The 11935-nt window shown below is 35.5% G+C and overlaps 1 protein-coding gene across 1 annotated transcript; it reads right to left on the bottom strand.

The window, feature by feature from the left end:
- Nucleotides 1-583: 583 nt before the first annotated feature.
- On the bottom strand, nt 584-2366 carry LOC149207601 (transcription termination factor MTERF8, chloroplastic-like). Its single transcript, XM_089393920.1, has one exon. The coding sequence runs from the start codon at nt 2126-2128 to the stop codon at nt 1025-1027; it is 1104 nt and encodes a 367-aa protein (XP_089250046.1). The 5' UTR covers nt 2129-2366; the 3' UTR covers nt 584-1024.
- Nucleotides 2367-11935: the final 9569 nt, after the last annotated feature.

Raw genomic sequence — 11935 nt, 5'->3', positions numbered from 1 at the left:
ATTTTTCTTCTTTTAAAAATCGCAATAACTTTGACTCAAAATAAATTTTCTTGACTCTAGCATTTAAAATATGTTTTACAATAACAAATACAAGTACATCAAGTGACCAAATATACATTATGAAGACCAAACATAGTTACAAAATCAACAACTCTCACTTCCAAGCTTGACACTTGCAGCAAGTAACCTCATGAAATAATAGCAGCAATATGAATCACGAATGTTGGTTTCTCCCTAAAATGCATATCAATAAGGAAAATCATCTACTAGGTCAAACAGATGAAGGAAGCACACTAGATTACAATTGGACTCCTCATTAACACTGAATAAAATCACTCACTATTTAAGCTCAAATAATTCACAATATTCTTCATTGATATGTTTGATAACTTGGATTGTTTTTGCAAAGATTGGGTCTTTGTTGACAAGTATGCTTGCCGAAGAAGCCTGGGCCATATTAAGTAAAGTACCAAAATTTTCTGTAAAATTGCATCTTTGTTGACAAGAAGGCCAGGCTATACTAAGTAAAATATCAAAATTTTCTGTAAAAATGCAAAAGTTCAATGATAAAGAACAGAAAAAGTTGTGTTAACATCAAATCAATCCGTTATTTGTCTCTTATTGCGTTACAAAGAGTCTAGTTAGACATATAAAAGCAATGATGCCACCATTGGAGGATGGAAAGTTGTACCTTGCATTAAAAAGAAGGAAGCAAAATGGTCAAACCGTTCCTATGCCCAAATCTGCTTATGACGTTGGCGTTGCAAGCACCCTATTTGGACTCTCTACTTGTGCCAAGGAAGTCACACAACCATTATAAACCACTTCAGGCTAAAACTTCTTTACCTGCAAGCACCATATTTGGACTCTACTTGTGCCAAGGAAGTCACACAACCATTATAAACCACTTCAGGGTAAAACTTCTTTACCTGGGGTTCTCTGGTTGAAGAATACTATTTTAAAAAGAAAAATACTGTACATGGAAAATCAATATTGAAGCTGCTGATGAAATATCATGACCTTCTCAGACAGGCTCACCGCACGTCTCCTGGTCAATGATAACACTTTCAGATTTCCCACCATTGTAAATATCCTGCAGAACTGAGGATTCAGCGTTGGAATTAACATATTTCTCCAAGAAACGTCTTTCTGGCAACTTAAGAACCTTTGGGAAACACACCTGTTTTTCCAGCACTCGCATGGACTTCAATGCCTCCATTACTCTATACCGAGGAATTATCCTCTTCTCCAAGCTGAATGCAAACAGATATGGATACCTAACAAAATCATCCAATGGAAGTCCCACAGAATTAACCAGAAAATCCACATTACACTTCAATTTTTTTTCTGAAAGCCCCAGAATCATCGGTTGCAACCTCAATAAAGCCAAAATTTGTTTTTCGGAGAAACCTATACTGCTCAAACACCGCAATTTTCGATATATATTTTTTTTTCCTTCTATCAATATTACACGCAAAGCATATGCAAACATCTTTGACCCCCTATTGAACCCCAAATCCTCGGCCTGTTTAAATGACGCCATGACTTTTTTTTCTGAAACCTTGAGCGAACGGGGTGCCCTTCCCACTAATTCCGATAATGCATCACCATCAACACCCAATCTTTGCAAGAGAGAAACCGCAGATTTAAACTTCTTCTCACTGTAATTAAAAACACTTGAATCAGTACAAAAGAGTTTGGCGATATCGTCTTTCTTCATGAAAGTCCTCAGGAAGTTAACCTTAGACTTCAGGCTTCTTTGGGATCTATATAACAAAATCCGAGGGTTCCAGAGGACCACCCCTCGAATCTGCTCAGGGTTAGTCAAACCACATTCATTAAACAACTCCAAAACCTCTTCCAAACTCTCACTTGATTTATAAAGCAAACCCTTGCCACTTCTGCCTTGTTTAAAGGCTTTTGTGATATCTTCGTCTGTCAAACCACATTTATTGAGGAGAAATTCCATGGAAACATCCCTGTCTGGTGGAGTTGTGGATGAAGCTGCCAATTGGGCGCAGAAATTTGGAAATCTTAAGTGGGGTTTTGCATTGAATGGAAGCAGGGAAATTGGCAATGGGGTTCCGGTCATGATGAATGGTTTCCATGTTAACTGAATTGACATCATTTTTTTTTGCAATAGAAAGAAGCGAAAGAGAGAATTGCCAATTACCTGGAGAACGCCCAAGGACTGTGTGGATACCCAAGCAGAGAATAGCAGAACTGGGTTGGTATACAATAAGCGAGCATGTGTGGTGAAGAGTACATATATAAGATCAATCAATCGTCGAAGAGTACAGATTATTGAAAATGTTATTATCCAAAACAATGTTCAAAATGATCAATTACAATTAACAATACCCCGAAAGAGGAACAGGAAACTTTTTGGAAGGAAATGCTAAAGCGTATTTGAGGTTACCCTGGTTCAATAGGAATGGGTATAGAAATGGGTAAAGAGTGGAATGGGTATAGAAATGGGTAAAAAGTGAAAGGTTGAGGATTGGTTGTTATTTTTGCATTTTTAGAGGCAGTGGAATAGGAAAAACATTTTATTTTGAAATGTGATGCTTTCAGGGACATCAGAGACAATTACAGCCGTATGTTAATATCTGTTCGGTTCCATTGTCTTTTAAATAAGGGCACTGTTAAAAGCTTGGGTCAGCTCATCATTAATTTGAATAATAATTGAATTGAATTGTAAAAAAGCAAAAAGCAGTGAAGCTATTGGTCTTGTAGACTATATCTAGTGTAGTGAACATTAAAATTACATTTCATTTGTATTTAATGAAAATGAGGAAAGTTGATGATTAACTAGGTTTTTTAGGTTTTCAAGTCAGGTTAATTATAGATATTCATATCGGTGAGAATGAAGTAAAATTAATAATAATTTTTGTTTTCTAAATATACCACGTGTAGGTTGTTAATTGGAGTTATCAAGTTTTTGGGAGAAATGATTGGAACCTTTCCTACTCAAGTTTTGTTTTCGGAATACATAGAGTAAAAAGGTTGTTAATTGGGGTTATCAACTCTTTGGGAGGAATGATTGGAACCTTTCCCACTCAATTTTAATTCTCTTAAGCCACATGATGAATTTTGATATAATAGAAGAAATATGTATATTCCTCATATAAAATATATAGACTTATGTGTGAGAAAAAAAAAAAACTTAAAATAAAAAGAAAATGCTCTTATTTTTATTTTATTATTTAAATATTACCATATATCAATTTTATTATAAAAATATTTAAAAAAGATAAAAATGAATATGTATGAAAGTGAATGTTGAAAAATAAAATGCTAACTATTACAACAAATACATGAATTTACAATCCTCAATTAAGATACCAGCATGGTTAAAGGTAACAATAAGTAGAGATGTTTTAGTAGTCTAGAAGAATGAGGTTTCAAAAGATATTTAGTTCTAATATTGGTAATAAGGAAAGAATTATAATAATCCAGGGGACTCCAAAATTTGTTTTGTTTAAAAATAATAATAAATTCAAATATAAATACATTTTATAAAAATTATTCGATAAATTCAAAATCTTTTGTAAAATTTGTTTTCTATTGGGGTGGTTAATTTGTATAAATTGTGGAAACTAAAATAATACTTATGAAGTCATTCTTAATGCAATCATTTTAAAGATATTTATAATCAATAAACATGGGATGGGCAAGACAGAAGACACAAGCCACATAGAGTTCTCTTTAATGGGGAGTGAGTGGGAAGAATGTATTTGGCAGCCATAAAATGATTCGGAGCTTTGGAAAAGTTGTCCTAAGATATGTTTCTTTTTGAAAAAAAATGTTGGAAAAAACTTTTGAAGAGTAAAGTAAACCTAGATTTGTTTATCAAATGTTGGATAAAGCTTCCGAAGAGTAAATTGAACCTACACCTCATTATTTATTATAATTAAATTAACCTTGTTCAAACATCCACTGTATTTTTTTAAGATTTTGAAGAACTTGTGAGTGGATGAGACGATTTAGGGATTTGATTCATTTGTCACTGGCAAATCAAGGGAGGTGGTCATTATACATGCGCAAATATTTAGAAATATTTGTTGGTTTATCAGGTTAAGATCTAGTTTTGTTTGTGCTTGTGGTGATTGCTCGTGTTGTCTTTGTTGCACTTGTTGACCACTGAAGTATACCTGAAGAATTGAAGACTCCATGCCTAAGGATATGTTAGAGGATTCATGTACCATCAGAGTTCAGAGATCACCACAGCTTTTAAGCTCAATCTTCTTCTTCTCATCTTTGTCTATATTGTACTTAGATTCTGCAAGCCCTATGGGGATATTGTAAAGTGATGTTACTGTGATGAAAAGAGTCATGTAATAGGCATAGGTAGCTAGGGACATTGTCATCAAATGAGTTTACATTGGGGAGTGTTTTTTACTCGGTTAATTATTGGTACTTTTTCAGCACTTAATAATCAATTTTGTTTTTTTCCAACTTACAACCCCAAAGTCGGAGTGTGGCTTGATGGAAAGGCCTTGAGTGATTCCTAGTGTCTAAAGTCATTGTATATTACCATGCTAGATCATTAAAATAAAAAACGTGGAATTTGATTAGGTCTAGAGGTCAGTTTTTTTTATTTTTTTATTTCTCGTGGGGTAGAAATTTTAATAAATTCTGAACGTAAATTCTAATAGGTGATGTCTAAAGAGTTTGTATGGAGTATGTGTGCTCAAAATTACACCTCTACTCCTCAACTTTCTACTAAGTCGTGCTTTGAGGGGTGAAAAATAAGTTATGGGCCCTCAAAACCCACTTTTCCTAAGTCTATGGGAAAATGTGGCAATCAATTGAGCCAACAATTAAATAAATTGGAGAAAATAAATATCCACACATGTGGAAATGAGGTGGAAACTCATCAAGGAGTTAAAGTTGAGTTACCAAGTGATGTGGACTCCACCTAAGTGATCCGAGTTGACTCAACTTCTGGATTTTACCAAGATCTTTTACTTTCATGATGTAGTTAGAATTGCATTTCATAAGAGCATAAATAAACATATGTGCATGCTTAAGCAAATTGAAACATAATGACGATCAACAAATCATAAACAAGAGACATTGATAATGGAGTTCGTCCAATGTGGACTACGTCTCCGGGCCCGGTGTCAAGATGGTGTTGGTCACTTCATTCAGTGTTGGAAATGGTGAAGATGTACATGGACTATGTTTTCTTTCATACAAGGACATGTGCCTTCTACATGAGTGGCAAAATCTCTCCATGAAACGTTCCGCTACAGGAACTATCACTCACAATAGACCTCCTATCAGAATAACACAATCTTACACATGGTGACAATGAGTATCCTGCCATCATGGCAACAAAGGGATCTCAATCAAAACATACATAACAATGCATGATGAAAACATCTCACATGAAATAGACACAAATATTCTGCAAGTAGTTGGACTTGCGCCAAAACTCAATCATGGCCATTACAGTTTTATGAACCACGCACTAGTGGTATCCCCTCTTGAGATTACAACCAAATCGCCTTCCTGGGTTCTCAATGACCAAAAATGCATAACGTAGTCTAGGGACTTACCCATTCAACCTCTCATAGGTTTATGGCCCCTCTGAAACTTAATGATTTGTGGGAAACAGGTCGATATTGTTCCAGAGACCTACAAAGTATCTTTTAAGGAACAATTAAAGGCAACCAAAGAGCATATAATGCCCAAGAAGGCTATAAGGGAATCATCATCCCATTGATAAACATGAAGTCTCCCTCCCATTTCGATTTATAAGCATAAACCATTCATTCGACTCAAGATTAAGAATATCACAAGCCTACAGTCATCACATTCAGGCCAATGCAATTTTCAAGTATAGCCACACAACTGGTCATCACATAAGCATTACCACGGGACGAAGCCAACACAGTTGAACATCCAATGCCCATTCCACATATGATGGCATTACTCAGTGCATACAACACTAGCACATACGATTATATATGAGAGTTTTTTGTGTAGAAGGCATTAGTACAACATCACAACAACAATGCACACAGGAATAAACCATGCTTAATATTATATTCTCGGCATCCACAATACATTTCCATGCCAAATTGACCTCCCAGTCATTAAATTGAGTAGATTTTCAGCCTAATGCCATCATATAAAAATTAATAAATGCAAACATAAGCAATCATAAGTATATTTGTCGTCCAGGGATGTATAATTCCTTATCCATGGCACAGAGCTTAACATTACACGTGAATTCTTTTCTCCAACATATCAATGTATTAAACCAACATAATGAACCAATACCATCACAGGCATTAAACCCAACCCATTAAACATAGGCATGACAATCAATGCATAAAGACATGAATATACTTATCTTATTAAAATGTGCTCAGTAGCTGAGATTGGGACTCCAACTCTCCACCGAACCATAGACAAGCTACAACCACTATTACTTGTAACTATCATCACCGAGCCAAAACTCAAAGCTTGACATGGAGTGCTTTTAGAGGGAAGGCTTCAACAAATGCACAATTGAACCAAAATACCACCAAGCAACCCTGCCTTCATTTCGAAGGATAGGCCATTTCTCTCTTGGTAATGCTTATGCCCAGCAAGTTTTCAATAGGATTCTTCAACTGGTTTATGGCACTCTTCAACGCCCAACAACACAGCTTGAGTTGCTACTTGTTCTACCTCTTCTGTGTGGCAAGAGGTTCTTTTCCCTTTGCATATTCTACATGGGTATAAGCTCTTCTTGATCCCTCTCCCTAGAACACATGTGTCAATGTTTAATTAATCTCTCAGTCCTCCCCCTTTTTCCATCCACGATTAACATCCCTCCTTCTCAACGGTTTCGCAATTGTCCCTTCATCGTGGACAGCACAACCCATGCTACCGTAATGTTGTCCTATTTTTCTTGCTAAGAGATTCAAAGAACACTTGCCCCTGTCCTTTTTTTTTTTTTTATTTATGGCACAGTCAGCCCACTCTACCAACGAGGACTGATATTTAAAACAACAATTCCCTTAAGAAATCTCCTGCCTCAAGCAATGGAATTTGTGTCCCTATCTCATCCCCATTAAAATAATTACAATTATTTACAAGAGAAAAATATTAACCAAGGGATATCACACATGTTTATGATAACCATATCATCGAATTCTTGACATGTCCTTCTTCTTTCCCGATCCTTTACCTTGAGAGCCACCCTTCTTCTTTCTTCTATTTTTCTTGAAGCGAGCTGCAAATGCTTGAGCCACCCTTCCTATCTCTTGATATGATCCTTGATTCTTCTTTAGCATAAGAGGTCCATAATTGTTCTAATGTAGGAGATTCTTTCCAGCTACTTATGCCTATTGCAAATGCATCACATGATCTAGGTAGACCATTGAGTGTTGTACTCAAAAGTTCGCTTTCAGATATAGTTTGTTCAATAGCTGAAAATTGATCTCTTATTTGTGAAATCTTTACGAAGTATGAAGCCACAATGTCATTATTTGTCAACCTTACATCACGAAGCTCATTCTTTAGACTCATGGCTTGACCAACATTCTTGATAGTGAATAAATTAGTTAGGGTTTCATACATCTTCTTGCAAGTATCAAGCTTTGTAATGTAAGGAATTAGATGATCTCTAATGGAGTCTACGATAAGACTCATGTCAGTGATGTTATCTTCCTCGAACTTCTTTCCTTTAGCATATTTTGGTTCTACAACTTTTCCTATTACAATATCCAAAACCTTGTTCTTTGCAAGAAAAAGATCAATCCTAAGTTTCCAAGCTCTGAAGTTGGATGCTCCTGCCAACTTGTTCTTAGATTTCATAGAGGAGGCCATGGATGTGAATCAACAAGAAGGACTTCAACAATGGAATATCAAAGTAGGGTTTCTTCAAAGGGTGATCTCAGTGTTCCTTCCTTCACCAAGGCTCTAATACTATGTTGATTTTCTAAGTGCAATATAAACTAACAAGATATTTCTGAAAAATTGATAATTAATTTTTATGTAGATCTTCTTTTACTTTTATTCCAATATCATTCAGTAATTATACTTCAGAAATTCAACCATAAAGAACAATAGAAATCAGAATGCACAAAAAAGAGACAAGATTTACCCTGGGAAAACCCACCAAGGGGAAAAACCTAGCAACCTTTTCAATAGAGAAATTATTTTGTTCAACAAGAGACACACCTAGACCTATGCTCAAACCTGGTCTTCCCCTCTAGGTCAAGCCTCCCCATCTGATCCAGAAATTCACTCTACCTAATTTGACCTAGAGATTTTGACCCTCTTGTAGCTGCCAGTTGCCCCAGAATTCCAACCTGTGCAGTTGGCCAAATTTCTGCCCCCTACAATAGAATGCCCAGAAAAATTGTGAACCAGGAGAGAGAGAGAGACTATATACACACAAAGGAGTTAATGAGAGAGAGAAAGAGAGCCAATTCATCTTCTTCTTCATCCTATTTTTCCATCTTGTTCTTCACTTGCTTGCCCATAAATTGTCTTGTATGAGAGATGCAAATTTCTTAAGTGGAGGAGGTAAAATTGTCTTTATATAGTGATATGTCTTTGTTGAATGGGTGTGTCTTCTGCCAAGGCAAACTTGACTTGAAGTGAGGCCGACTTGACAACTTTTGGAGCCAAAAATTACAATTCAAAAATTCAATTTTTCTTCTTCTAAAAGTCGCAATAACTTTGACTCAAAACAAATTTTCTTGACTGTAGCATTTAAAATATGTTTTACAATAATAAATACAAGTACATCAAGTGACCAAATATACATTATGAAGACCGAACATAGTTACAAATTCAACAACTCTCACTTCCAAGATTGACACTTGTAACAAGTAACCTCATGAAACAATAGCATCAATATGAATCACGAATGTTGGTTTCTCCCTAAAATGCATATCAATAAGGAAAATCATCTACCAAGTCAAACACATGAAGGAAGCACACTAGATTACAATTGGACTCCTCATTAACACTGAATAAAATCACTCACTATTTTAAGCTCAAATAATTCACAATATTCTTCATTGATATGCTTGATAACTTGGTTTGTTTTTGTAGAGACTGGGTCTTTGTTGACAAGTATGCTTGCCGAAGAAGCCCGGGCTATATTAAGTAAAGTAGCAAAATTTTATGTAAAAATGCATCTTTGTTGACAAGAAGGTCGGGCTTATATTAAGTAAAATATCATTTTTTCTCTAAAAATGCAAAAGTTCAATGATAAAGAACAGAAAAAGATGTGTTAATAACAAATCAATCCATTATTTGTCTCTTATTTTGGTACAAAGAGTCTAGTTAGACATGTAAAAGCAATGGTGCCACTAATGGAGGATGGAAAGGAGGGTGTCTTGTACCTTGCATTAAAAAGAAGGAAGCAAAATGGTCAAACCATCCCTATGCTCAAATCTTCTTATGACGTTGGCGTTGCAAGCACCCTATTTGGACTCTCTCTACTTGTGCCAAGGAAGTCACACAACCATTATTAACCACTTCAGGCTAAAATTTCTTTACCGCGGGTTCCTAGGTTGAAGGATACTATTTTAAAAAGAAAAATATTGTACATGGAAAATCATATTGAAGCTGCTGATGAAATATCATGACCTTCTCAGACAGGCTCACCGCAAGTCTCCTGGTCAATGATAACACTTTTAGATTTCCCACCATTGTAAATATCTCGCAGAACTGAGGATTTAGCATTGGAATTAACATATTTCTCCAAGAAACATCTTTCTGACAACTTAAGAACCTCTGGGAAACTCACCTATTTTTCCAGCACTCGCATGGACTTCAATGCCTCCATTACTCTATGCCGAGGAATTATCCTCTTCTCCAAGTTGAATGCACATAGATATGGATACCTAACAAGATCATCCAATGGAAGTCCCACAGAATTAACTAGAAAATCCACATTACACTTCAATTTTTTTTTTCTGAAAGCCCCAGAATCATCGGCTGCAACCTCAATAAATCTAAAATTTATTTTTCGAAGAAACCTAGACTGTTCAAACACCGCAATTTTCGATATATATATTTTTTTTCCTTCTATCAATATTACATGCAAAGCATATGCAAACATCTTTGACCCCTTATTGAACCCCAAATTCTCGACCTGTTTAAATGACTCCATAACTTTTTTTTCTGAAACCTTGAGCGAACGGGGTGCCCTTCCCACTAATTCCGATAATGCATCGCCATCAACACCCAATCTTTGCAAGAGAGAAATCGCAGATTTAAGCTTCTTCTCACCGTAATTAAAAACACTTGAATCAATACAAACAAGTTTGACGATATCATATTTCTTCATGAAAGTCCTCAGGAAGTTAATCCTAGACTTCATGCTTCTTTGGGATTTATATAACAAAATACGAGGGTTCCAAAGGACCACTATTCGAATCTGCTCAGGGTTAGTCAAACTACATTCATTAAACAACTCCAAAACCTTTTCCAAACTCTCACTTGATTTATAAAGCAAACCCTTGCCACTTCTGCCTTATTTAAAGCTTTTTGTGATATCTTCGTTTGTCAAACCACATCTGTTGAGGAGAAATTCCATGGAAACATCCCTATCTGGTGGAGTTGTGGATGAGGCTGTCAATTGGGTGCAGAAATTTGGAAATCTTAAGTGGGATTTTGCGTTGAATGGAAGCAGGGAAATTGGCATTGGGGTTTTGGTCATGATGAATGGTTTCCATGTTAACTGAATTAACATCATTTTTTCTACAATAAAAAGGAGAAAAAGAGAGAATTGCCAATTACCTGGAGAACGCCCAAGGACTATGTGGATACTGTTTGGTCAATTTAGTGTTGTCTAAATTGCTATCATAAATTGTCAACCCGGGGCTCGTAAGCTGATGAAGTGAAGTGTACAATATATACTTAAGCAGCCTTTCCTAGTTCTTTTTGTCGTTTTTAGTTTTTGTTTGACTTATCTTCCTAATATGATGTGATGAAGTTATAAACAAGTGAGTGAATGTGTGTGTATGTGGTGATTTCTAAATGCTTCTTGAACTTTTTAAAGAGAAAGCTTGAAAAGTGACTTGCAATGGAATTGAAACTTCAAATGAAAGCAAAGCATTAAACAAAGTGACTAATGGCACTAGTCCACTATCTATGCTGCTGATAAGAACAAAAATAGCATCTATGTTAACTCAATGGAAAGTGAAAAACACTACTTTAACTGCAAAACTTAAATGACAAATCATAACACTTCATTCTTCCTTAACATTCTGCCTCTAGCTGAAATTGTTCATGTGAAAAATAGTTAAGAAGGAATCAGTAATATGAGTCCAAAAGCTAATCAAACCAAGCTGCCACTCAATGATATTTTGGTCCAATAAAGGTTAGTCAATTATGATGAGAAGACCATCAAAAGGTTAGTAAGCAACTTGTCAAAAACTTGATAAAGTAAACTAGCAATGAAACTAAGTAAGCAAGGTAAAAATCAGCAGCTAAGACAAGACAACTTCAAATACCATCAGTGATAAAAAGAAATAAAAACACACTATCCCGGGCTCCTAACACACCTGCATAAACAAACTGATCAGTTCTGAAAAGTGCTGGAAATGTAAAGGCATGAAATCAAACTGTACATTATTATACATGTTCAAAGAAATGAAAAACTGTAGAAATCAAACTATACATTATTGTACATGTGAAAATGAAAACAAAGAAAGGCAGGAAAATAAAGTTAAATGCTACTGTACATAGGTTGTGGCAGATGGGGGCCCTCCATCCACTCAACCAGCTAAAGATCAGCTACGTAGAGATGAACAAGAACAGTCTTCTTATATTAAATCAGCATGTCAAAATACAGTGAAAAAGTGTTGTAAAAACAGTCTTTAAAACAGAGTTTGGTAACCAAAATAATTACAGCAATTACAATATTAAAAAGCTAATCTCTAAGCGTTGGCAAACGCTTTATTTATAGGCACAG

This window comes from Pinus tabuliformis, chromosome 1_2, assembly GCF_031772625.1.
Source record: "Pinus tabuliformis cultivar Carrire ecotype Pingquan chromosome 1_2, CPIR1, whole genome shotgun sequence".
Classification (NCBI taxonomy): domain Eukaryota; kingdom Viridiplantae; phylum Streptophyta; class Pinopsida; order Pinales; family Pinaceae; genus Pinus; species Pinus tabuliformis.
This window is presented reverse-complemented; position numbering and strand designations above follow the sequence as displayed.